Genomic DNA, 25,771 nt, shown 5'->3' on the forward strand with positions numbered 1-25,771 from the left:
AAACAAATAAAAGCCATTTGCAAGTAATCACAAATTCTCGAGCCATCACTTGCATAGGGAGTATAATCATAAGTAGGTATTTGTTCAAGTTAGGAAAGTACCTTAGCTTTGGTCCACCCACATAACACTTATCAAGGAATGAACATAATTTGATGAATCATGGCGACAGTAACTTGGCTATATTCCCGTGTGTCCTCAAGAGTGCTTTAATCACTATAAGAAGTACGAGCAGCTTGTCTTTAGCAAAATTAAGTATTGAGACATTTGTTTCATCTTATTATCATCGTTACTTGTTACTTTATTACATATTATCTTGATACCAACTATCTTACAACAAATTTTTTTGCGAATAACTATCTTACAACAATTGAAGTGAAAACCTTGTTGAAAATTGCCTATCCATTTCTTCTGCTTCTCATTGGGTTCAACACTCTTACTTATCAAAAGGATACGATAATCCCCTATACTTGTGAGTCATGAGTCGCCCAATTGATGCTCTTTGTATGTGGGGCACCCTTTTCATAACTTCGGAGAAATGAGAGTGGGCAATACTTTTTTGTGGTCATGATATGTCACCCAACCATTACCCTGCTTCAAGGATGTATAAGATTTTATCCTTCTCGAACCATTTTATCCTTAGATGAAAATACCAGGTATTCACATCCCCCTCTTTGATGTTGTTGATCCTTGAGCTTTGTATCTTTTTTGCTCTCTTCATAACCGTGAGGCCCACCACCTTTTTCCTAAGCCTTTCCTGCACATCCTTCTCCTGAGAGCTCAACTCCCTCACATCCTCGCCGTCATCTAACTGAAAAATGATCTCCAAGGTCATATGCAATTGAACTTTGACATTTGAGAAAAGAGTTTTACTTCAAACTCGAAGCTTCTGTCTACTCCTTTTTAGCTTGTGGAATAACCTTTGGTAATATTCCTAGTGCAAAGAGGGATCACTCCAATCATCTTGGATGACTTGACGGAAGCCCGACATGTTGGTCCAAAAATTCTCAAAGCGTAAAGTCTGTGTTCGCCGAGGGCCATCGTCATTGGCCAGAAGGAGAGGGCAATGATCCGAGAGTGGTAAGGATAGGGCATGTAAGATGTGCTTGTCGAACGTGATATCTCAGTCCTCATTGCAAAAGAATTCATCAAGCTTGGACATAGTCAGATTGCTTCGTTCATTGCTCCATGCAAAACTCTTGTCCTAGAGGTGTATTTCTTTTAGCTCGTGGAAATTGAGGGCATTACATAAGTGAATAATGTGGTTACTTTGCATTAGTTTGTTTCTTATCTCTTGCCCGGTACATTTGATTAAAGTTGCCCGTGACGAGCCACCTATCTCCAGACAATGGCTTTTCGTTCATCTTCTCTTGAAAGAATGCATCTTTTAGATCGTTTCTAGTTGATCTGTAGACAGTAGTTATCTTGAAAGAAGTATCGCAGCTGATGATCGTGATCTTTGCCAAGAGGGTGGAGCCACCTATCTCCAGACAATGGCTTTTCATTCATCTTCTCTTGAAAGAATGCATCTTTTAGGTTGTTTCTAGTTGATCTGTAGACAGTGGTTATCTTGAAAGAAGTATCGCAGCTGATGATCGTGATCTTTGCCAAGAGGGTGAAAGCGATCTTTGCCAAGAGGGTGAAAGCGCCGAAGTGCACATTCTCAACACGGACATTGTCTTCATCCCCTAGCAGAAGAATCCCACTCACGTACCAACAGCAGGGCGCTCTGCAAATTCTTTCAGCAAAACGGCACACAGAAGCGGCAATACTTGCATTGGTAGTGGCTCGTCTGTTACGACAGTTCAACCCATGTACATTCCAATTTAGCACACTGAGATTGAGACTAGTCATTGAGGAAACTAAGCAACATCAAACAGATAGCACAGCTCCATATAGCCTTGCCAGGGCAAACCGAGGTAGCAGCCAACAGCAGCAGCTACAAACAGGCAACATAACACATTGGAGGTTTTGTCTAACATTAGGAACTAGACTACATCAGTATGCATCCAGGACGATCAGGTCAACCCGGTGACGTCTTCACTTGATCATCATCTAAAGTTGAGAAGCCCATGAAGAGTTTAAATATAAAAGTAGTGCCAGTAGAATGAATTACAACAGACAGCAACTCCACAAAAAACAACCTAAAACAAAAGACTGGGCTCAAAATGACTCCCAAGGAAAAGGATATACAATCAACTAGACAGCAAATAAGGCAAAACTGCAGAAAACATTGGTTCTGTCACCAGATAATGTCTTTAACCGTTAGCAGTGCCAACGTTTAAATTAGATTGAATATTTACATGGTGATCAAGACATCGTAAGTGCAATAGTGCATACTGAATCAGAAGTCATACAGGAGGAAAGATACCCTCAGAGTCAGAGGGATTTACAGCAACAAAACCAACAGGCCACATTCATGTCAGCATGAACATCCTTCCAGCAACTTCTGAACATGATTAGCTTGTACATAATGCTGGAACTGAAATCAGTTCAACCCAACAGCAGTGACGCGACAAAGATCCTCAGCCTGACACCAATTTCACAACAATGATAAGAATATTAAGCGCTATCAAGGGCATCCGCAAAAACTGAGTGGCGTAGATGAGCCCCACGATCTGCCCCTTCAAGGACTTTGTTTGCCCATTTCCTGAAACTTCAGGCATGCTCCAGCCCCTGGGACCAAGAAAGCGGTCTTCATTCAGGATGGCCAAAGAATTTGCAAGAAGCAAAAAACCCTCCAGCAGCATCCACAAGCCCATCTCTGTATATGAATACCACAACTATGTTAGTTGAAAATTTTGGTACTTATGTGCCACCAGCCACCAGACCATCATAACTGAACTAACAAACAATTCTGTCCACATGGATGCAACACAGCAAAGTAACATCATCCTGTGAAACATAAACATAACTGGACAAGAAAATACACTAACACATACGTTATGACTTCCACCAGGCCCAAATGTGGCACTAGAATGTTAATGATATACCATAAAGTTTCTAAAGTAAATTTCAAGGTTCGCTGGGAAAGCACCCTTCGTTGCAGGAATGTCCATATGAGCAAATCATCACTATGGAAATAAAGTGACCAACAGTCCAACACTGAGAAATTGCACACTGGACAACTACTGAATTTCTGAAAATCACACTAATTAACAGGGAACGATCCAAGGACTGCAAAGCTAGGGTTCCATACCAAGGGGCAGGCCTAGCGCGATGCAAAGGGCCCAATTCTTGTCGAAAATAAACTGCTAGGAGTAGTATCGCTTCAGGGTAACTGAGATTGGTAACGACGAATAAAGATCTGGTAGGATTCAACTGTTCACAGCAGACAAAAAGGTTAGAGAAGACCGAATTACAACCCAAGCAAACTAGGGTTCGCTTAGCGGCAAAGGGGGGTCGAAACCAGATGGATGTTTGTCTGGTGGTGGGGATTTGGGGTTCCAGAAACAGGCTCACGGATTACGGTAGAAATAAACTAAGGTGGCGAGAAGCCCTGAGAAACTGTATTTCTTTTTTCTGTTCTTTTCGGCTTATATTATGGAATTCAAGGTTATTATCCGTGTTGAGGACGAGCAGGTACGACGAGATCCAGGCTGGGGGGACGGGAGGGAGGGCCAGAGTTTGGGACGGGATGGGGGGTCGGGGAGAGAAGGAGAGCTACCTTGGCACCGGCGACGAGATGCGGCGGCGAAGACGTAGCAGGGACGGCGAGATCCACCTGTGTCGCACCAGAGGAGGAAGAGAGCGTCGGGGGCAGCAGGGGAAATGCGAGACTTTGCACGCGCGTGTGCGGGCTCGCGGAAACGGGAGCTCCTATGCGCCCCTCCTCGTGGGCCGGCCGGCCCAGGAAGAAACACAGAAGCCGCAAAAGAAACAAAAGGAAACTGGTTAATTCCTCACAAAAATTGGAGGAAGACAGGATTCGAAGTTAGGAACTCGGTTCTACTCCCTCCGTTTCAAAATAGGGGAACGCTATGCATCCGCCGGGTGATTTCTAAAAATTATCCGTCACCTAGCTAACCGTCGGATGCCGATCTAACGCCCTGCATCCCCGCCGCATGGTTCTGAAACGACGTTCGAGTTGCGGAAACTTTCGCTTTGTTGCAAGAAATAAACTTTGGATCTGTTAATTCCCGAAACAACGGTCGAGTTTCAGAAACAATTTGCTTGTTGCAGGATTTTTTTCTTCGTTTTTGCGGGAGAATTTTTTGCAACAAAGATCATGTTTCAGGAATTTTTGCAACAAAGGTCAAGTTGCAGAACCACTACTAGCGAGCAGGGAAACTCTTGGCGGCGGGGCGGGGGCGGCCGGCGGGGCGGGGCGGCCGGCGAGCTCTACGCGGCGGGGCGGCCGGCGAGCTCTAGGCGGCGAGGCGGCCGGCGGCGGGGCGGCCGGCGAGCTCTTCCCGTGGAAGCCGTCGTCGCCATGCCTGGATTCCTCGTTCTGCAACTACTCCTAAGTTGCAGGAACAACATCCTGAAACAATAGAGTTGTTTCAGGAAACGGCTCGTCCCGCTCGGCCACGTGGCGAACAAAGGAGACGGTGGACGCGAAAAGCAAAATCCGTCGGTTGAAAGGTAACATTTCCCTTCAAAATAAGTGATTTAACTTTATACTAAAGTTATTTATTTATTTTGAAACAGCGAGTAGCAAATAACCAATATATCGGGCTAATTTAGTTGTCCATTGTAAGGACATAGTACTATTTGGCCCTTTCTTTAGTTAACATATACTGCTCCCTATGTTCCTAAATACTTGTTGTTGAGAAAAACTAGATTATTTATCTCCAACAATAAATATTATGGTATAGAGGAAGTACTATACATCCAAAATTATTTATATGAAAGCAAAACATAAAAATGAAAATAAATTATTAAAACTAGTCAAAACAACCACGAGTTAAATGATCATCGTTTTTACAATGTTCATCGATTTGCCATCAATTTTAAAGAACGGTTCACAAATTTGAAAAAAGTTTATCAATTTTGAAAATCATTTACCAATTTTTGAAAAGAGATCATCGAATAAAAAGTTTATCTATTTTGAAAAAGTTCACCAATTTTGAAAAAAAATTCGTCAAATTTGAAAAGAGTTCACCAATTCTGAAAATTAGTTCATGAATTTTGCAAAAAGTTCATTCCAGTTGAAAAAAGTTCACAAATTCCTGGCGCTATTTGTCGTCTTTCTTGCGGTAGTATTAGTTGAAGACGAGGTACGGACTGAGATGGATCTAGTCGTCGTCGGAGTTGCCCTCACCGTCATAGTCCTCCTTCTACTCCTTTGGGAGCAGTCCGGCCATTTCACGGGTTGTCCGATTCTGCTCTTGGATGAGGACGCGTGTGTCCCTCAGTTGCCGCTTCTTCACAATGCAGGCGCGGAATGACGACCCTTATCCTGTTCTTCCCGCGACGGGCACACGGGCCCGGTGGGACTCATACTCCGCGTGAACGGTGATGGGGAAGAAAAGTTTTGAAGCCTGTCAGGACTAGATGATCCAGTCCCAAAGAATTCGAGCATCCGTTGAACCGACGCTATGGGGTCGTGCGGGATATCCCGTCATTAGTCGGGCGCTGTCCTCTCGGAAGGGGCAGAGTGCAATGTAGACGCCCATTGCATTCTCCAACCCGCATGGGATGACACCCCGGTCGACGAATCCGGACTGGTCGGGGTCAGATCCGATGTTCGCCATGCCGTAGAAGGCCGAAGATCGTCGAAGGTGAGCTTGGATGATGGATGAGTGAAGTGAAGTGGTTAGTGTTTGGTCGGATGAGCGGATGAAGAATGGAGGAAAGTGACGAGGGTTTTATCTCACGAGTAAATGGGGAGGAATATATGTGGGCCTACAAGGCGTACCCCATTTCCGTTTCATATTTTTACACTATATGAAAGGCACCGGTCAGTCGGACGTTTGAGGTGTCCGTTTGGAACGACTTTTTTTTACGGGGTTTGAGCCGTCCGGGCGAGATGGGTTTGGGAGGCCCCTCAAAGTGCCAACTGCCAAAACAAAAGGAAAGAAGGCAGACAGCTGAGCCATGTTTGCCACGTGGTGGACGGCCGAGCCGAAACCGAACCCCAGCAGTCGCGGAGAAGAAACCACCAGCAAAAGCAGGCGTGCGACCGCGACGACGCAACAGCACCACTGCAGCAGCAGGCAGCAACCCGAGAAAAGAAAGTAAAAGGAAATGGTCCGACTCCACAGAGACCGGCCACGAGGGAGGGCAGCGGCAGCGGCACGAGCCACGCACCAAAAATAAGAAGGGGAAGGCGAGGCCGAGGCCCGAAAATTATTTCGGGGGCCGCCGGGGCGGAAGCACGAATCCCCCCGAATCCCTCCCCTCCCCGATCCCAATCCCGACCCCGACCCCGACCCCGTCGCCCGCCAGATCTCGCCCCTCGGGCCCGATCGCCATCGGCGGCGGCGGAGGCTGCTGCACCGGCCGGCCGCGGGCGGTTCCGGGAGATCTGGCCGAGATTCGGCTCGGGCTGCCGGGTTGGCGGGAGGAGCCGGGTGCCCATGGCGTCGGCGTCGGCCTCCACCGACGTCGCGTCCTCGCGCGAGGCGAGCCGCCAGGCCGGGAAGAAAGCGGTAGGTTCTTTGTTGTCGCCTGTTGCTTACGTTCCCGTCGGCCACGGGCAATTGCTTGACAATCAACACCATTTCGGCCCCCGCCGCGCCCGACGGAACAGGAGAAATTGGATGTGCTGCATTGCTTAGCAAGCTAGCATCACGATTCTAGTTCAAACAATCGTTTCAGCTCATCGCAGAGAAGCCAAATGGCACCAGATTCGGCTCCCACCATGCCGCCCTCATGCTGAAAGCCTGAAACCATGTATATTTAGCTATTTAGATTTAGAATTCTGCACGCCACCGATTTACCTTGAATGCCAATTCGGCACGGTTTTGAGTAGAGCTTGGCTCCAGAATGACACTGTCCTGTTTTCTGAACCAGCTGGAGGAGTTCCGTAAGAAGAAGAAGAAGGCTGCGAAGAAGGCCGCCACCACCGCTGTAGTAGACCAGGCAGCGCCTGTGGTTCCCAGCGTAGTGGAGACCCCCCTGCCAAATTCCAATAATGGTAACACCGGAGAGGGTTTGGTGTCTGATTTGGACTCAAGCACAACACCGAGCACATCATCTGCGCCGTCTGCTTCCTATGAGAATGGCCCGACCACTTCTTCCAGAGTCGCGGAATTTCTGTCGAATGGTCCTGTCGTTGCAGATGCATCAGCTAATGTTAGTACTGTTCCCCCCATTCAAGATGTCGTTGATGACGGAGGGAGTAAGTTCTATGGAAACTTGAGCTATTCAGATCTAGTTAATGGGCATCACGATGATTGGAGAGGGGATAGTGCCCGTAAAAGGGTAGATCCCAGTCCTGACAAGGATGTCCCTTTAACATCTAAATTAAGTGCATTTGGAAACACTGACAGTGGTTCCCAGTCTACCGAGGTCTTGTCAAAATGGGGAGGAAATTCTTCGTCGAGTCAAGTACATGGTATCGAACAATCCAGTTCATTTTCATCCGGCAACCTTTTTGGGAAGTCTGAAAGCACTTTCTCTCAGGATTACTCCCCAGAAAATGATATCTTCGGCCGCTTACAAGGTAAGGTTGAAGCTCTATTTTCATATTTGTTGGCTACAATGCCTGATGACTGCCTTGACTATGCAGATCTTTTAATCTTTGTTTCTCCCTTTCTGCAGCTACCTCCAAAGACTCTTCCCAAGCAGGGCACTCTGCATATACCAGCAACCGGGACTATGGCAGTATCTTTAGTAGTTCTAAGGTCGCTGATGGTTTAGATCATGATGCAGATATTGGAATGCTTCGGAATGCATCAGATTCCATATCTGCTAATTTTGATAAACAGGATCCTTTTCTGTCAACTGCTTATCCAACTGCATACAATCGATCTCGGCCATCTTTTCTTGACTCTATTGGGGTACAAAGAGCACTTCCAGCAGAAGCCCCATACATTGAACCTTCAAAAGCAAGCAATAAGCTATTCGGCAGTTCAAATCCCGAGAGTTCTTCTGTTCAGCAGCCAAACCAACAATCAACACAAAACAATGTCGTGGATAATTCTGTTATAGCAGGGAGACAAGAGTATAATAGTGAAAAGGGGCCATATGACAATTCCATACATCCTGATTCCTTGCCTTCCAAAGATGAAAAGGGTCTGCAGTATGGTAATCAAATGTTCCAAGATTTCACAAGTCATGAGAAAGATGACGGTTTTGCATCGCTAGAGCAGGTGATGAATGCCAACCACTATCTATTTATTAACTTTGTTTTCCTTGATATACAGAATTTTCAAATATGGACCAGCATTGGCGTAGCAAATTTTACAGCAGGCATAATATGAAGATTAGCCTTTTTTTTTACAAAAGTAAATGTTAACTTAGCGCTATTAGATTTAATGCCTGTTACACCCAGAACTAGTTGCAAACGAAAAAGGCAAATTGTGACTCAATTAATTGTTGGTGTAGTTGCTGTCTGTACGTAACCCAGAGGTTGCACCGCAGATTATCTTTCCACTGATTGTTTTTCAAGACTCCAGTAGGTTCTGTTACTGCATATATGCTTGGCTCCTTAGATGCAATCGCTTCTTTGTCTGTGTTCTGTCGCGTTGTAATTGTTTATTTTTGTTTTGCAGTAGTCCAGTTTCTAACCCAGACACTCATATTTTGATGTGCTGTGACAGTAGTTCTTTTGCAATTAGCAATTTAGCATGCAAATTTTGTTATTTAGGCCCTTCAACATAATTCTCATAGTTGCTCTGGTTTGGCTACCAGCTCATTGAGGATTTGACAACAGAGAAGTTTTCGTTACAAAGGACTTTAGAGAAATCTCAAGAACTAGCACAAAATTTGGCAACGGATAACTCAGCATTGACAGATAAGTTCAATCAACAGGTATGTGCATGTTTACAGAAGTTTCCGTGGAGGTTTTCTTGCAATCAGTGGGAGGTAGATATGGTATCGTCAGTTGATGAAAAAAGAAACATCTATGATTACAAAAAAAAAACCATTATAGCGAGATGTTTTCCCATCAAAGTAATAACAAAAAAGTTGGAATGTTAACATAATTCAGTTACTAGCTTCTGATAGGCATAGTAAACTTAATGTCAAAAATTTGAGTTTTGCTGTCCCATTGTTCCGCCTCGTTAAGGCATCTGAAGTTTAACTAGCACAACGTGTCAGCAAAGTGGTTGCCTACTAATTCTCATCTACTCTGATGAAGCTCAATTTTAGTTTGATTCAGGTTTCTTAGTGACTATTTTCACAAGACATACCTGTAAAAATGGGACATAAGACATAGTGTAGACAAAACAAGAAATTGAAGTCATATCCCCAGGTTTTAAATGATTAAAATAGCAAGATCGATCAATAGATCGTCAAATTGTTCCATGAATGAGAATGACAGTAAGCATGAATAAATACTTATTATCATTTGTTCTATTCATTTTTAATTGGTTAACGTTATGCATTGTTTTTTCCATCTGCAAATATCAGGCACATGTTATCAGCCAGTTGACCTCTGACATGGAGAGGTTGCAGGATGAAATTCAAGCTCAACTGGTTAGGATTCTTCGACATTTCTAGCATTTGAAATATGTGAATATTTGAAAGTGTTCTGGGTTATAGGACTCACTAAATGCTGATGTTGCTTTTTCTATGTTTGACTTATTGATCTGATCGTGTATGTATCATCTATGTGATCAATGCTAGTGTAGTACAACTCCCATAATAATTTGAACATTATGTTTGTTACGCAACATGTTTTCTTCCCCTTTGAAGCCTTTATATTTCCACATGCTACCTATACCTTGTAACAATCATTTTTAGTTTCTTTCTAACTCTATTTGCATAACAGCTGGCACTTGAGACCATCAGATCGGAATATGCCAATGCCCAACTAGAATGCAATGCTGCAGATGAGAGGGGCAAAGTACTCGCAGCAGAAGTCATTCTATTGGAAGATAAGGTGCCTTTCTATCTCCTCGATTGCTTCCTGTGTGTTAGCTATTTAATCTTGCAAATCAACCTGCCCTCTAAGGAGGATACTATGGTTGATGCTGTTTGAGAAATGAGTTGTTTTGAGTATGTGATACCCCTGTAGTTCATAACAATCAGATATATCATGGTAAAAATAATTCAAGTAACAAGAAATATCTCATCCAACTGCAGCACGTCACATAAACCCAGTCTGCGAGTCTTGGGATTTGAACTCCAGTCGTATGCAGGTTCATCACATCTTAGTATCTTACTAACAAGTACACTACCGTGTCTGGTTAGTTGCGCAACTTTTTTCTAGCATGTCAGGCACACAACACCAACTCCATATGCTATCTGGCCTCAGTATACCTGTTTAGTTTTATGTTTATTGTAGCAAAGTTGTTTCCAGCATTTAACCTGGGTTGAACTGTTGTACCGTACCAAGGTGCAGAACTGGGTAAACACCACCTGAAAGATGGCCAGGTGGAGTTGGCTTGGTAGGTGATGGGATTAGATCATAGGTGAGGTAGACAAACTTGGGGCGAATTAGATTGATTTCTTGTTGCTTCAATAGTCAATACTTTGAACACAGTGCTTAGCCTATATATACAACAACAACCAAGCCTTTCAGTCCCAAACAAGTTGGGGTAGGCTCGAGTTGAAACCCATAAGATCTCGAAGCCAAGTCATGGCTCTGGAACGTGGATAGCTAACTTCCACGCACCCCTGTCCATGGCTAAGTCTTTGTCGATATTCCAAACCTTCAGGTCTCTCTTAACGGACTCCTCCCATGTCAAGTTTGGTCTACCACGACCCCTCTTAACATTCTCAGCATGCTTTATCCGTCCGCTATGCACCGGTGCTTCCGGTGGCCTCCGTTGAATATGTCCAAACCATCTGAGACGATGCTGGACCAGCTTCCCTTCAATCGGTGCTACCCCAAGTCTCTCTCGTATATCGTCATCCCGTACCCGATCCTTCCTTGTGTGGCCACATATCCATCTCAACATGCGCATCTCTGCTACACCTAACTGTTGGATATGTCGTCTCTTGGTTGGCCAACACTCCGCGCCATACAGCATCGCAGGTCGGATAGCTGTCCTATAAAACCTGCCTTTTAGCTTTTGTGGCACTCTCTTGTCACAGAGTACGCCAGAAGCTTGGCGCCACTTCATCCACCCAGCCTTGATTCGGTGGCCCACGTCTTCATCGATATCGCCATCCTTCTGCAACATGGACCCCAAATATCGAAACGTGTCTCTCTCCGGTACCACCTGCCCACCAAGGCTAACCTCTCCATCCTCGTGCCTAGTAGCACTAAAACTGCACCTCATGTATTCAGTTTTAGTTCTACTAAGCCTAAAACCTTTCGATTCTAGAGTCCGCCTCCATAACTCTAACTTTCTATTAACCCCCGTTCGGCTATCATCGACTAGCACCACATCATCCGTAAAGTGCTTAGCCTATATATATATATATATATGGCTGGGCATATACAGTTGGAAATAACAAACCGACCTCTAACTGATAACTATCTAAACTATCCGTAACTACATGATAACTATCTATGCTACTAACTATCTATGCTACTTGATAGCTTACCTATAAGGCTATAACTAAGATATAGGCATGACTATTGCTTTCCATACCAATGCTGCCATTTTCTGTTCGCCGGCTTGGCCATGGGCGTGAGCATTGTTAGCTTCAGCGACTGCCAATTTTGATACATCTATGTGTTCTGCAGGCTCTTAAACTGAGGTCAAATGAGTTGAAACTTCAAAAGGAAGTGGAGGGTTTAAATTCAGAGATTTCTTCTTACAAGTGAGTTTTGAGCTATTTTGTTTTGCTAATCCTCATGTTGCAATTTTATGAATGCACCTTCTTTCAAGGATGCGGTGGGAGAGTTCTCTTGTTTTTCACGGTTACCTAAAGAAAAACATGGATGCTTGAAATTACTGTGCTAATAAACATGAGAATCATATGTTAACTTGCCAAAAGATGGAACTAGCTAACTATACTGATTATTTTCATTCATTTTTCTCTTACTATTCACACAGGCGCAAAGTTTCTAGTCTGGAGAAGGAACGTCAGCATCTTCAATCTACTGTTGAGGCTCTTCAAGAAGGTATATAGATATGTACTTTAGTTTAGCACATACAAACAACACGTTTTCCACTAAACTTTCCAATCTTGGTCAACCCTAGAAAATCACTTTGTACTTTGTGTATTTTAGCCTCATGCCCCCTTGTGGTACTTTGTTTTACTATCTAATAATGAAAGTAAAACTAGATATTGGTGTTTTTGGAATAAGACAGGTAGCATGTAGACACGACCTATGCATGCCATTGTTGCCACCATTTGACTTTAGTATCGGTATGTTTGGACAGAAAAGAAGCTCCTACACTCTAAATTGAGAAACATTCCTGCTAGTGAGAAGGTAAATGTCAGAGAAAAACCATCAGTTGACAAAAGAGATGCATCAACCGCGACGGAGGATTTAGGTGTGGTATTACACTTCTTTGCTTGCCCAGCCCATACACGCCGACTACCCTTCTGCCTGATGCCAAATATATTTGTTCAGATACAGGGGAAAGCAGCTCTTCACAAACACTGACCAGTACCAGTGACCCATTACAAGATGTTGGGACATCTGTTTCACAGTTTAATAATATTTCTGATTTACCTTCCTTCGGAGAGGCATCTTCTAGCATTCCAGACGATCAGCTCAGAATGATTGACAACATCAACTCCTTGATGTCGGAGGTAATCTCTTGAGTTTCTAGGGCAACTTTCTCACATCAATGAGTTGTTCCCAAAGAACCTTAACTTGATTTTGGACCCAAAATTTAACGATTCTTATGATATTATCTTTTGCTTTGCAGTTAGCAGTGGAGAGAGAAGAGCTAATGCGAGCACTGAGAATCGAGTCATCCAACTGCTCCAAGCTGAAGGTATTCTTACGCGGACATTTGTTTCAGTTAATTTTGTCCAGGGCTCTTCTTCCCCAACCGATATTGATAAAATGCCTGCACCATATGAGATGATTAAGCCCTAGGTACTTCCGCGACAGGCTTTTGTACTTAGAAACCCTATTTACTGGTAGTCTTATCAGTTAAGATACACTTGTACTCCCTCCGTCCGGAAATACTTGTCCTAGAAATGGATCCAATGGATGTATCTATAACTAAATTAGTCTAGATGCATCCATTTCTTGGACAAGTATTTTCGGACGGAGGGAGTATTACTTTGATTTCAGTGCATCAATCTTATGCAAGTTACTCTTTTGTCTTGAAGGAGCTGAACAAGGATCTAACACAAAAGCTGGAGACTCAGACACAGAGACTTGAGCTATTGACTTCTGAAAGGATGGCCAACCAGAATGTCCTTGCAAGACCGGTCGACACACACTTCAATGATGCAACAATGTATGCTGATGAAGAGGACAAGGTATTTCCTACTCACAGAGCTAATTGTGGATCTTTGAGAGCTTTCTTCACCTTTAACCTTTTATAGTTTCTAAAAGGACACACAAACATGCATTCTAGGTGTTTGATTGTCTTTATCGGCGTGTCAATTATACGAACTATACCTTTGCGTTACATCCAGAAATACTCTGAACAGTTTATCTATACGCGTCTGACATATGACACTTTTGTCTAGGTTGTCGTAAGGGTGCTTGGCTGGATAACGAAGCTCTTCCCTGGAGGGCCAAAGCGTCGCACCAGCAAACTCCACTAGCAAAAATGAAGCTTTAGTATACAGAATGTCTCCTCATTTACATATTTTTCTTTTGCCCGGGTTTTGGTCATAGCATCGTGAGAAGTTGTATATTGGAGCCATTTGATGTAACCATTCTTTTTTCTTTCTATAGAAAGATGAAACAAAAATGTTGGAGCTATACAACGTTGTATTGGACAGTAAACAGAATAGCCTCCAAGAATCATTTCCTCCCATCTTTTATTTCGTTGCTATGGGTTGGGGGTGGATATGTAAAAGCTGTCATTCAGCGATTGTTGTTCGGTTGTACCAAAGGCATTTTTTTTTCTTTCCAAACTCAATATGTTTACTTTTATTTTTCATGTTAACAGAGCCATAGAAGGATACCTGAGTAGTATCACCTCTCTTCTGAATTGTAGGACATTTTGGATATTGACTGAAATGAGTGAACAAACACACTAAAGCGCATCCATCACCTCTGTTCTGAATTATAGGACATTTTGGATATTTCAATACGGACTGAAATGAGTGAATAAACACACTAAGGCGCATCTATATACATCTGATTTAGAAACAAATAGAACATCGTATAATTCAAAATGCAGCGAGTACAAGTTATGAGTGAATTAAATTGTGAGTTCAAATGGTACTCCCTCCGTTCCTAAATATAAGTCTTTAAAAAGGTTTCATTAGTGGACTACATACGGATGTATATAGACATACTTTAGAGTGTAGATTCACTCATTTTGCTCCGTATGTGGACTCCTAATGAAATATCTTAAAAGACTTATATTTAGGAACGGAGGGAGTATTATTCACTTCCGTGTCACCAAACATAGAAAAGCAGCAACATATTTTTATTAAGAGAACGTGACTTCCCAAAGCCACTTCAAACAAAACTTGACCAACCTAAGAATTTCAGTCTTCTACAGAAAAAAAAACTCTTAAATAACCTGCTCTGACAAATTGATTACTGAGTTGCATATTAGATATTCACTGGGATCTAATGCAGCGACTCCCATGGCAAACAGAAGAAGCGACGCAGAGGCATGCTGGACTACTACTACTTCTTGTTGTGGGTAGGCACACTGAGATAGAACTTTGTGTTCCTGAAATCATCAAGAAGTGGATTGTATCCATCTTTGGTCTTCGTCTTCAATGGCATCCCAAACTCCTCCATAAAGGCAGCCGAATCAAGCTGGGTGAAAAATGTCAAACACTCTTCAGTACTGAAGTTAAACAAAGATATTGACTAAATTCGGGTTCGAGGCAAAGTGAGCTCTGCCGGAAAGAGAGGAAAATGGTATGTGCAAGCCGAACTTACTATGATTGTTCTCCTACTCTTCACTGGTTTAAATGCACCACGATTCATCTGGTCTTTTGAGAAACCAGAGCAGTGGTGGTCGATCCGCTCCAACAGCCAGAAATTGGTTGGGAAGAAGATATCTGCATCTCCCTGGAAAAGTGACAAGTGGCATAAACAAGTTTACTGGATCAAATTCAACAGCAAAGTTGATTTTAAAAAGACACACTAAACTACATCAGGACTTGTTTTCTATTTCCTTTTTTCGATCTTTTCTCAAGAAGATTTACACAGATAGTCCAGTAAGAGGAATAGATTGCCTGCCTATAATCTAATGCGTGAATAAATAAAAGAAAAATGGTAACGCCATGCAAACCTGTGCATCGAGATAGTTGGGATGATCCAAAGTTTTCCCATCCTTCTGCAAGAATAAAACAAGATGGATGAGACATTTGGAAGTGAGTGCATGATGTTCAGTAATTGCATGATCAACACATGAAGGACACCAACATCAAGAACTCAAAAACATTGTTTCTACCATTCTCAGTTCAAATAATTGACACCACTTACTGCCTTGTTGGAGAAATGCACCAAACAGTCAGAAAAGAGAAATTAATAAATCAACAGGGCATGTCACCTTCGAAGAAACTAATGGAGCTCTATCTCCAGGTATGCTAACATCAGGAAGATAACTGAAGTCTGAAGCAATAAGGGACATACTTGGCAAAGCTTGATGCAAAGTATCTAGTAGTTTCTGCATTAGGTAAAAATTATGAATGTAAGCTGGCACATATACCGGCATCCAAAATTAACGGGACAACAGTAGTTTATAATCTAACTAAGTAGCAGAGGGTCCGAAATACATACCAAGCATCCGGTAGGTAACCAAGCTCTCCGAGGCTTTGGGAATACTTTTGAGATGAGTCCTTTTGCAGCGAATGATAGTTTTTCTCTCAAAGATGGATTCTCTTCATTCAGGCTAACAATCTCACTGCAGCGGGAAACTAATGGGTCTTGTAATGGTCTGTAGACCTCACAGACTTGTGAACTTTCTTAAGAAAGAGGCAAAAAAAAATGATTAATATAAGAGATAAAGAGATAGAGCAGCTACTAGATAGATAATTTCCCATAATAGTGAAAAGGATAATTTCCCATAATAGTGAAAAGAGGTCTGTTCTCAATACAGAGTAAACATGCATGTAATATTAATTAGTAAAATAACTAGCCAAAAAGCACAAGGAAGATGCTGAATTGTTGATGTTCCAGAAGAAAAAAGGAAGCGAACTTCAACAATAACATCAACCAAGTAATAAACCATAAAAACCCAAATCAATTAAGAAAGCACCAGGTGCCACGAGCAAAGTACAGAGGAATATAGAACCCTCGATACTGTTGTTTTGCAAAGGAATTTTCCCTGGTTTGTTCTGAAAATGGAACACATAACAGCATAAAACTATATTCTCACTAGCATGAACAATGAATAGTGTATATTGGAATCAAGCAATAGGTAGCAAAATTCTTTAAGCTAGTAGGGGACACAAACTCAGCAAAATACTAAAAATGGGTTGATAAAGGGTTCACTTAAAATATGAAAACTAGCAGCCAGCATAAGTTGATTCTTTTACCATGTCTTCCCAGTTGTGGTTCGGCGGATTAGGCTCGACGGGGAAGCTTGGTTTAGGGTCTGGCTGTTGAGAGCGGATATGGACACTTTTTATGAGGGTGTCCAGTAGATGGATGGGTGGCGAGTAAGGGCAACTCCAATGCGGTTCATCACATCGCCCACAAATGTCCGGACCATGCTGTCCAGACAAATTTGGCCATCCAACACCGTGCACCAAATCCGTCCGGACATCCAAAATCCCACAAACCAAAAGCAAAGCTAGGGGAGGTTTGCGGGCGTCCGGACATCCGCCACATAGGCGTCCGACACCCCCAACAACACCACCACCACCAACAACAACAAAGCCTTAAGTCCCTTACAAGATGGGGTAGGCTAGAGGTGAAACCCACAAGATCTCGAGACCAACTCATGGTTCTGGCACATGGATAGCAAGCTTCCACGCACCCCTATCCATGGCTAGTTCTTTTGTGATGCTCCAATCCTTCAGATCTCTTTTTACGGACTCTGTCCGACACCCCCGACACACACAAAAAATCCAACCCGAAGCCCCCTTTTTTTCAGTCCCTCCCTTCCCCTTTGCTTTGTATTCACATATCCGAAGACCGATGTCGCTACTATCCCACCTAGGTCGCCGCCCATGCCCTGTCGGACCGCCACGGCTCCAGTTGGACGCCCACCCCGCTTTGCGCATGCCTCCCTTCTCCCCTGGTCTAACCGCCGCATAGGTACAATCCGCCCCTGCAGATGCCGTCCATGGCGGACACCACACCCAGCAAGTACTCGGCGAAATGCCACAACCATTTTTTTGGACCTTTTTTCTAACTTTGAAGCAAACAAGATGGATTCAGACACATAGTTCTTCCACGACAAGTTCATGGATTTGTCCTCGTCCGATGAGGATGATTATGAGGATGAAATGGCGACGACGCAGATGGTTATTGAAGATGCGAAGGAGCATGTTCTCAATTTCAAGGGATCAATCAGGCGGCATCGAATATTGAATCGGAATAGGGCACATAGGCATATGATGCCGATGAATGACTGGTGTGTCCATGATGCGGCGAATTGTGTTCGATCACCTCTATAATGGTGTCCGGGATTATGATGGTTACTTCACTTGAAGGAGGATGCAGTTGGAACCTTGGATTCTCTGGTTACCAGAAGTGCACGGCTGCATTGAGGATGCTTGCCTATGGCACGACCACAAATTCATGGGACGAGTACCTCCGGATGTCCGAAAGCACATGTCTCGAAGACATGGCCAGGTTTGCTACCGCGGTGGTCAAGGTGTTTGGACCGGAGTACTTGAGAGAGCCGACTGCCGAAGACACCGAGGTGGTCAAGGTGTTTGGACCGGAGTACTTGAGAGAGCCGACTGCCGAAGACACCGAGGTGGTCAAGGTGTTTGGACCGGAGTACTTGAGAGAGCCGCCTGCCAAAGACAGTAGAAGGCTCATGGCACCATCAGAAGCAAGAGGGTGGCCATGTATGCTCAGATCCTTGGATTGCATGCTTTGGAAATGGAACAATTGTCCATATGTTCAACAAGTGCAATATAAAGGCCATTGTAAGAAGTCCATCATTCTTGAAGAAGTTGCATCACACGACCTCTAGATTTGGCACTCTTCTTTGGGATGCTTATGACATCAACTTTCTGCAATGGTCTCCATTCTTTGCAAGGTTGTGTGTGGGAGAAGCTCCTCCATGCAACTATACCGTCAATGATCATGACTACAACATGGGCTATTATCTTTGTGATGGTATCTATCCTCCGTGAGGGACTTTGTTCAAGACCATCTATGAGCCAAGGGGTGAGAAAAGATCTCACTTAGCCCAAAGACAAGAACGAGCTATAAAGGATGTTGAGAGGGCATTTGGAGTGCTCCAAGCCCGTTTTGCGGTTGTTCGAGGACCTGCAAAACTATGGGATGCAAAAACGTTGAGGGGGGTGATGACAACTTATATGATCATGCACAACATGATTGTGGAGGATGAAGGTGATGGAGTTGACCACAGTCTGTAATTTGAGCACATGGGTCATTCCTTCCAACTTCCAAAGCAGAATCTGACGACGTGAGGATTTTATCCAAACGCATCGACGGATTCGCCATCCAGGAACTCATGAGCAGCTTCAGAATGATCTGGTTGGGCATTTGTGGGTTCTTCAAGGGGGTAACTAAAAAATGTGTCTGAATAAGTTGAATTCAAATTTGAACTACCTTATTGCAAAATTTCATGTTTGGATTGTAATATTTATATTTGATTATTGTTGCATTGGAATATTTGCACAACATGATTATAGACAAAGGATGCTATTTTATCTTTAATTATTTTAAGTGCTCCGAATATAGGAAAAAAACAGGGGCGGACATTTGGTGCATAGGATTGGATAGCCGCCCCCCTAACCGCTGCCCACGGACACGTCCGAACGTGTTCGCAGATGTTTGGTGTGGTCCATTTTGGTGAACCGCATTGGAATTGCCCTAATCGCTCTAGATTTAAGGTGGACTGTTTTTGCCGCTAGGGTGTTCGACAACAATGTTATATCCAGCTATTCCCCCGCTTATTCTTTAATAGACGATACACATGCTATACATACTCTCTAAATAAAGGATCTCACTAACCTATCATGCCACAAAAACAGTTGATCTAAGATCACAAAAAAAAGATACTTCAAATCGTGTTTGCCAGGTCAATGGATCAACATCATTCAATATGCAAAGTAGTACCTTCAAATATGGTACAAAGCAAAGGTTCTAGCCATATCTTGCGAAGGAATTTGGGAACCACAAAATTACAAACCTGCCATTTACTTTTTCAATCCACACCTCCATCCATGGAGAGACCTGATCTGGTGAATACACAAGGTCATGAGGCAGATTGTCAAGTACCTGACATTACACCAAAAGAAAGTTAATGTTGGAACTGCTGCATGAAAATCCCCCGTAAGATATGATTACAAAACTAAAATTTCTATATTATCTTAGCTTCCTGAGAACCAGGATATATTAGCAATGCAAACAATATAGCAGCCAGAATTATCACCAACCAGTGGTTCCAGTATGGTAATAATAAAGTGGCATGCCTGGTGACCCTACTTTGGACTGATAAACATGTAAACAACATTAACATAAATGAAACAGGGAAAGCGTCAGTACAATGTTTGTTTTGCTATATCATGTCCAAATAGAGATACCAGTGATGGTACATGAGCTCAGAATTAGTTCAGCTAGTCTTACAAACATGTCATATTGTCAAACTCAAGAAGTTTGACAACAAAAAAAGGGCTTCCCCACTACGAACCAATTGCCAATACACTTCATGATAATAACATTTGTTTCTTTGCCTGAGCAAGTCCAAGCAGTATATACCTCAAGCATCAGCACCCAGCATGGTTGGGGATCCTTGCAGCCTGCAAAGGGAAATATGAAAATGAAGATCGAAACTCAATCATTTTAAGAGGTAATGGCAAGTAATAAATACTGAGACCCTGAGACTGAATGCTGGATATAAATGTAATTTCGGCATGCAGGTGTAAGTAGGGAGTCAGTGCCATCCACAATTACTTTATTACATTTATCAGCACAGCATAAAAGCAAGTCTAAGTACTTGTATATAGTAGAAGACGAGCTACTGCAGGCTAGAAATAATGCAAGATGGTGACCAAAGCTCAGGTAATTGACTTGAGACAGGGGTTATTGTAGGAAAGTTCCAACACCGATAGCTAGGCACGAGAAGCCAGCTTACCCCATCCAGCTATGTCAGTTGCATCACGATGCTCCACTGTAAACTTTGACAAATGGCTCTGCACTTCACCCACAGTTTCCAACTGCTTTTCAGCAAGGGAGGAGCTAATTTCTACTGAGCTAGCAAATGAAGATGAAAAGAAGGTCAAGCATAATTGATAACGTAAATGAAAAATGCTAGAAATGTTGAGTGCAAGGCAGCATGAAAGTAACCAACATCATTAATGTTGATATGATACATGCAAGCACCACATTGTTTGGTCTTGCCAAACAAATAGGACTCTCTAGTCTCACTGAGCAACTTTTGATTAAGCAGGAAGGAAAATGACAAAAGAGCTGCTTACATGTATTTCATATTATTGTAGACTTTTGGCGGAGCATTTAACATCATGTAATCAAGTATGCACTTTGCACATGTCCCGGATCCACCTCCGATTTCATATATCTGGCCATTACAGGAATCCATTTCAAAGGGTTTGGTAAGAAAATAAGGTAAATAGTATAAAGTGTCATGATATGACAAAGCTCACGAGTGAATTTTAAAGTTTCACCCGTCGAGGTGTGAAGCTATATGGCAGGAAAATTATGAATGCACCTTCAATGGGACTGAAAGATTAGCCGTGCGGAGGATTGACGCAGCTATTGCATAGGCATACCATGGCTGCACCAGAGTATGAAAACATGCATCAACGGCCAAATTGGAAAGAGAATCGACGTTCCATTCTCTCTAACAGCTCAAGCACAAAGGGGCACCTTAAAAAGCTCCACTGGAGTAAACCAAGCAATATCATGCATCTTATACAGTTTATCAAGATGCTTCATGTACGCAGTCCTCCCTGCGTGGTATAACACCAAATTATTTGCAGCTATAAACACATGCCCAAGATATCAACACAGCATTGCACATAAGCAGCACCGAGCAAACATGAACAGTGTCTAGCATCCATCCAGGAAAGAACAACCATGACCCAAATGGCTCTATAAGCTTGAATAAAAACAACTCCACGCGGAACACTCACGCATACAACATGTTTGTGGAAATGCCGCCCCAACAAACAACTGAAGAAACCCAAATTCGTTGATCAAGTGCACCCCAACAGACTGAATTCAGAGAAGGAGCACGTGGGAGGCACAGAGCAAGCCGTACCGTCGAACTTGTGGAAGCGGATGGCGGAGTCGAGCACGCCCACGGGCCCCGACCGCTTAGAGAAGTAGCCGTGGTTGGGGTCGTAGAGCGCCGACCTCACGAAATCGCGCACCTGCGAGGGGAAAATCCCCCTGTCAGAGCAGCAGCCTACAGGGAGATCTCGGGGTGATCGGAGAGGCCTCGACGTTTACCAGAACGGGCTTGTCGCCGGCGACGATCCCCGACGAGAACAGAGCCGCCGGGGCCCACCGCACCGCGCGTCGGAGCGCGGGGATGGTTGCCAGGTACGCCGGCGCCATGCCGGAGGGAGCGCGTCGTTGCGGCGGCGGCGGCGGCGCTTCTGGACCTTTCCTCCGAAACCAGAATGAAATGAAACAACACTTGCTGGGCCGTTTCGGGTGCAAAGTAGAGCGTTTCGGGCCCAACCCCAAACCCGTCTTCTGTACAAGAGGAGAAGCCCACGGCCACCGTCGGGTCGCCGGCTCACACAGACAGAAGGGAAAAGCTGGGAGGAGAGAGAGAGAGAGAGAGAGAGAGAGAGAGAGAGAGAGAGAGAGAGAGAGAGAGAGAGAGAGCAATGCCGCGTGGGCTTGGTTGGAAGGGGATGGGGAGGGGCGGGGCTCAGACGAGGCCGATCGCGGCGATCCCCATCACCGTCGGCGGCGACCGGCGGGTGGCGCTCGAGGTGCGCAAGGCGGGGCTGGCGCACAAGGCGAAGGAGCTCGCGGAGATGGCCGAGGCGCCGGTCGCGGTGCTCTGCTCGGGCCTCGACGGCCAGGGCGTCGTACAGTGCTGGCCGTCGACGGAGACCGCGAGGGCGGTGGTGGGCCAGTTCCTCAAGCTCCCGAAGGAGGCCCGGTTCGTGTTCGATCAAGCCAACTACGTCGAGGGCGTGCGCGACGTGCAGGGGTCCAGGCTGGCCAGGGTGCGGGAGGGCGGCCTCGCCGCCGCGCTCGAGCTGTGGGAGAGCCCGCTCGACGGGATGCCGGAGGATGCGCTCCGGGAGCTGCTCGCTTCCATCGGCAGGTCCCTCGATGCCGCACGGAGCAGGATCCGGAGGCTGCAGCAGACCCAGCGTCGCGAGAGCGTGGCGGAGAACTTCGTGGTGGCGGGCGAGGCGCAGGGGACGCGGAGGCAGCCACGGGGCGCCGTCACGGACCACGATGCTGCGCGGAAGAAGCAGCTGGTGGCGAGCGAGGGGCACGGGAGCGGTGAGGTGCAGGGGACGCGTAGGCAGCCACGGGGCGCCGCCACGGCCCACGACGCAGCGCGGAAGAAGCGGCTGGTGAAGGATATTCCCAAGGTGAAGCCCGCCGACGCCGATGGCGCTGCGTGGAGGAAGCAGCTGGTGGAGGACTTCAAGGAGAAGCCCGTGCCCGCCGCCCCGTTCGATCCCGGGATGACGATCGAGCACATCAACGTCGGCGGGTACGTGATGGAGCGCGGCGCCTACGACTTCATCCAGCACGACCTCGGGATGCTCCCGCCCAGCCTCGAGCCCGAGCCGCCGGAGCCGGGCTACGACGACCCGTTGCGGCTGTGGTCGTGGGACGACTCCTCCTTCCCCCAGAGCGCGCCGCCGCCCAAGTGAGCCGCCTACGTGCTGGCTGGTGTGACGAGCTCACCCAATTTTGGAGGATAGCATCGTAGGGCTCTTGTCACTGCCGCCGCTGTCTGCTAGCTGGGTTCCGTAGTACCTACCGACAATAGCTTCACCGGTGGGTCTCGCCGCGTAGTCCCGATCATTTCCCCGGAGGCCCGGACAGCCATGGCGTGGAACTGGCATCGCTAGCTGTAGTCAGAGAAGCAGTAGCACACTAATAGTAACTGTAGAACTGGACACTGTAGATCGAATAAAAACTGTAGATCAATGAAATGTGGTTGGATAAAAAGGCACCATGGCCGATTTCGGCTTAGAACACCAAAAACTTCTTCTGGTTACGCTTTTCGGGGGAAATATCCAGTCTGCAAAACAATTGAGCAAGAGGTTAGAAATATTTCTTGGCTGACGTTGCATTTCCTCTGGCTCCTGAAAAAGACATTAGATAGACTGGATTAGAAGGATCCGTTATCCGAAAATTTGAATTCATTTCTTGTTTCCACTGTGAAAGCTTTATACACCAAAACCAAAGCACATGGCAGTATTTGGGTCATGTTCAGAATTTCGTCTGTTATTTGGATGTATGCCAAAATTTTCATGTTGTGATTTTTTTACAGAATGGCCTAATTCCATATATTAAGTATCACATGTTCTTACAAACACAAGGTGTCAAAGTCTTCTTCTTCCTTCATTCATCGTGTGTGCTTTGTGAAAGTAGTTCGATGCCGCCTCTGGGCATTCGCCTCAACGAAGCAAATTTGTTTAAATCCATGGGCTTGTACAAGCAACAGCCCGCTTTTGGATATCCGCATCAGCAAAAGCAAACTTATTTAGAACCATGGGTTTGCGGGTGGAAAGTTGTCAGATGCACACCATGAGATGCTTGCGGACACGATCCGTGAAGCAAATCGCCGCCTCAAAGAAGTAAACGTCAAAAGAGTGCATGTAAAAACTACGAAGACCATGAAAATGAGTTGAATTTAAATGGGTCCATCGAAAACCAAAATTGAGCGGTTTTCGGAAGTCCCGTCAAAGACACAACTCCACACACCCTTCGTCCACGATGAGCACACCAAGGAGAGAACCGAAAAGTTGGCAATCTTCTCTCCTCCCAATTCCGTCTCTTATTCCTATTTGGATGCCTGCCAATTTTCTTCATGTTGACATTCTTTAGCTAACTCTAGTTTATTTTTCTTGTCAATTTTGATAGAAATAATAATTCAAGGCAACAACCCCCCTATTTTTCACGGATCTTAGTGCAATTATATTAGTTACTTTTTCATGACTACGTGACTTGATAAATTCTAGCTCATTTTTCTTACTAACATTGACCAGAAAGGGCGACCAAAATCTTAACAAAAGCTCGACCTTTCTATTTTCGTTATTCGAACATAATAGTTTTTTATTGTTGCCGTTACCAAAATCATCTATTTAGTTCGTTTTGTCATGGCAAAAAATTGTCTCTTGTTTAGATATTTTTCAATATTTTTGGATGTCGCTACTACCTTAGCCAACTTTTCATTTTTTTTCGCTAACACTTCTAAAAGAGGGGCAATCAACTCTTGATTTTGTTGTTTTCATGGAATCGGGCACAATTTTCTTAGGTATTTTCCCAAAACAAAATCCAATTAAACAAAGTTGTTCACAAATCCTACAGAGTGAAATGGCCAACCAAATCAACATTCAAAAATGGTGTTGTAGGTCGAATTGAGGGCAACATTTGGTGTGGTGCATTATGTTGGGTGCGCTGACACATAATGCCTTTGGTACATGATTACAATGCCTATAGCCCAAACAAATTCAACTATAGAATGTTTTACAACCTATGAACCTGAAGTGTAATTTTGCATATAATAACAATAACAATGTACTACTAATTATACATATTGTCGACAATTTATATGTGTGATTTTAAAGTATTTGCTTTTTTCCTATGAGGAGAAAACTCAACCCCCTAATTCGAAAGCCTCCTCTTGAGGAAGATTTTAGCCAAAACTCTGCTTGAAGACTCTGGGCTAAAACTAAGACATGCAACATCAAGTTTTGAGCCGAAACCTTTCGTCTAAATAGAAGCATGCAACAACATACCTGGAGGCTCCCTGAAGACCACCCAGAGGGTGCCCGAAGGTTCTTGTCACACTCGTCCTCCTCGCCGGAGCTGCAGAGATCGATGTACATCGTCTTCTGCTTCTCGCGGATGCGCCGCCACTCGTCGTCCTTCGCCTTGGCGGCGAGGTTGGCCTCGACCGCCTGCCGCCACTAGAGGTCTTCGATCTCCTCGTCGTGGCGTCGGCGCTCCGCCTCCTCATGCAAGCTACGCTCGGCAATGGCGGCCGCAATCGCGTCCACGTCGGCCACGAAGTCCTCCGGCCCGACGACTCCGCGGCGGCCGAGCTCCTCGGGCTCCTCCCTGACGGCGACGACGTACTCCGGCTCCTCCGACCACTGCCTCTTCACAGGGAGAGGGCGCGCGCCGAAAGAGGAGGAGGTACCCGCGTAGGACGAGCCCGCGGCCAAGGACGAGCCATGCCGACAGTCGTACTCCTCCGTTTCTCGGACGAGGAAGCTCGCCGGCGACGACATGCCGCGGGTGGTCCACCTCCGGGCCCTGCGCTTCCTCGCGGCGTCCGAGCGG

The 25,771-nt window shown here is 45.0% G+C and overlaps 3 protein-coding genes across 6 annotated transcripts; 1 reads left to right on the forward strand and 2 right to left on the reverse strand.

The window, feature by feature from the left end:
• Nucleotides 1–2,208: 2,208 nt before the first annotated feature.
• LOC123445172 (protein transport protein yos1-like) lies at nucleotides 2,209–3,797 on the reverse strand. 2 transcript variants are annotated; one of them, XM_045122121.1, is made up of 3 exons: nucleotides 3,665–3,797; nucleotides 3,197–3,318; nucleotides 2,209–2,761 (listed from the first exon to the last, which is right to left on the reverse strand). In XM_045122121.1, exon 3 carries the CDS (start codon nucleotides 2,757–2,759, stop codon nucleotides 2,523–2,525), a length of 237 nt encoding a protein of 78 aa, XP_044978056.1. In that variant the 5' UTR covers nucleotides 2,760–2,761; nucleotides 3,197–3,318; nucleotides 3,665–3,797; the 3' UTR covers nucleotides 2,209–2,522. The 2 variants fall into 2 exon arrangements, with proteins under 2 accessions (XP_044978056.1, XP_044978055.1); XM_045122120.1 differs by lacking the exon at nucleotides 3,197–3,318 and having other exon boundaries at nucleotides 3,665–3,796.
• A 2,416-nt stretch (nucleotides 3,798–6,213) lies between these two features.
• LOC123445173 (protein BLISTER) lies at nucleotides 6,214–14,025 on the forward strand. 2 transcript variants are annotated; one of them, XM_045122122.1, is made up of 13 exons: nucleotides 6,214–6,590; nucleotides 6,955–7,606; nucleotides 7,705–8,255; nucleotides 8,797–8,916; nucleotides 9,517–9,582; nucleotides 9,878–9,988; nucleotides 11,744–11,820; nucleotides 12,057–12,124; nucleotides 12,387–12,500; nucleotides 12,581–12,762; nucleotides 12,882–12,950; nucleotides 13,294–13,446; nucleotides 13,660–14,025. In XM_045122122.1, the coding sequence occupies exons 1-13, from the start codon at nucleotides 6,519–6,521 to the stop codon at nucleotides 13,735–13,737; spliced, it is 2,313 nt and encodes a 770-aa protein (XP_044978057.1). In that variant the 5' UTR covers nucleotides 6,214–6,518; the 3' UTR covers nucleotides 13,738–14,025. The 2 variants fall into 2 exon arrangements, with proteins under 2 accessions (XP_044978057.1, XP_044978059.1); XM_045122124.1 differs by having other exon boundaries at nucleotides 12,587–12,762.
• Nucleotides 14,026–14,552: 527 nt separating this feature from the next.
• On the reverse strand, nucleotides 14,553–21,949 carry LOC123445174. Of its 2 annotated transcripts, none has more exons than XM_045122125.1 (13): nucleotides 21,728–21,949; nucleotides 21,537–21,648; nucleotides 21,143–21,225; nucleotides 20,985–21,050; nucleotides 20,734–20,834; nucleotides 20,391–20,509; nucleotides 20,015–20,055; nucleotides 19,446–19,534; nucleotides 15,887–16,067; nucleotides 15,657–15,773; nucleotides 15,396–15,440; nucleotides 15,041–15,172; nucleotides 14,553–14,914 (listed from the first exon to the last, which is right to left on the reverse strand). In XM_045122125.1, exons 1-13 carry the CDS (start codon nucleotides 21,833–21,835, stop codon nucleotides 14,780–14,782), a joined length of 1,329 nt encoding a protein of 442 aa, XP_044978060.1. In that variant the 5' UTR covers nucleotides 21,836–21,949; the 3' UTR covers nucleotides 14,553–14,779. The 2 variants fall into 2 exon arrangements, with proteins under 2 accessions (XP_044978060.1, XP_044978061.1); XM_045122126.1 differs by having other exon boundaries at nucleotides 14,819–14,914; nucleotides 15,740–15,773.
• Nucleotides 21,950–25,771: the final 3,822 nt, after the last annotated feature.

This window comes from Hordeum vulgare, chromosome 3H (genome assembly GCF_904849725.1).
Source record: "Hordeum vulgare subsp. vulgare chromosome 3H, MorexV3_pseudomolecules_assembly, whole genome shotgun sequence".
Taxonomy (NCBI): domain Eukaryota; kingdom Viridiplantae; phylum Streptophyta; class Magnoliopsida; order Poales; family Poaceae; genus Hordeum; species Hordeum vulgare.

Bases quoted from the DNA above. Each gene is read 5' to 3' on its own strand.
- LOC123445173 (XM_045122122.1), top strand. From the start codon at position 6,519: ATGGCGTCGGCGTCGGCCTCCACCGACGTCGCGTCCTCGCGCGAGGCG. The intron at 7,607-7,704 runs GTAAGGTTGAAG...CCCTTTCTGCAG, and splicing joins TATCTTCGGCCGCTTACAAG to CTACCTCCAAAGACTCTTCC. The intron at 8,256-8,796 runs GTGATGAATGCC...TTTGGCTACCAG, and splicing joins GTTTTGCATCGCTAGAGCAG to CTCATTGAGGATTTGACAAC.
- LOC123445174 (XM_045122125.1), bottom strand. From the start codon at position 21,835: ATGGCGCCGGCGTACCTGGCAACCATCCCCGCGCTCCGACGCGCGGTG. The intron at 20,510-20,733 runs GTAAGCAGCTCT...TTCATTTGCTAG, and splicing joins TACAATAATATGAAATACAT to CTCAGTAGAAATTAGCTCCT. The intron at 14,915-15,040 runs GTAAGTTCGGCT...TTTTTCACCCAG, and splicing joins AGAGTAGGAGAACAATCATA to CTTGATTCGGCTGCCTTTAT.
- LOC123445172 (XM_045122121.1), bottom strand. From the start codon at position 2,759: ATGGGCTTGTGGATGCTGCTGGAGGGTTTTTTGCTTCTTGCAAATTCT.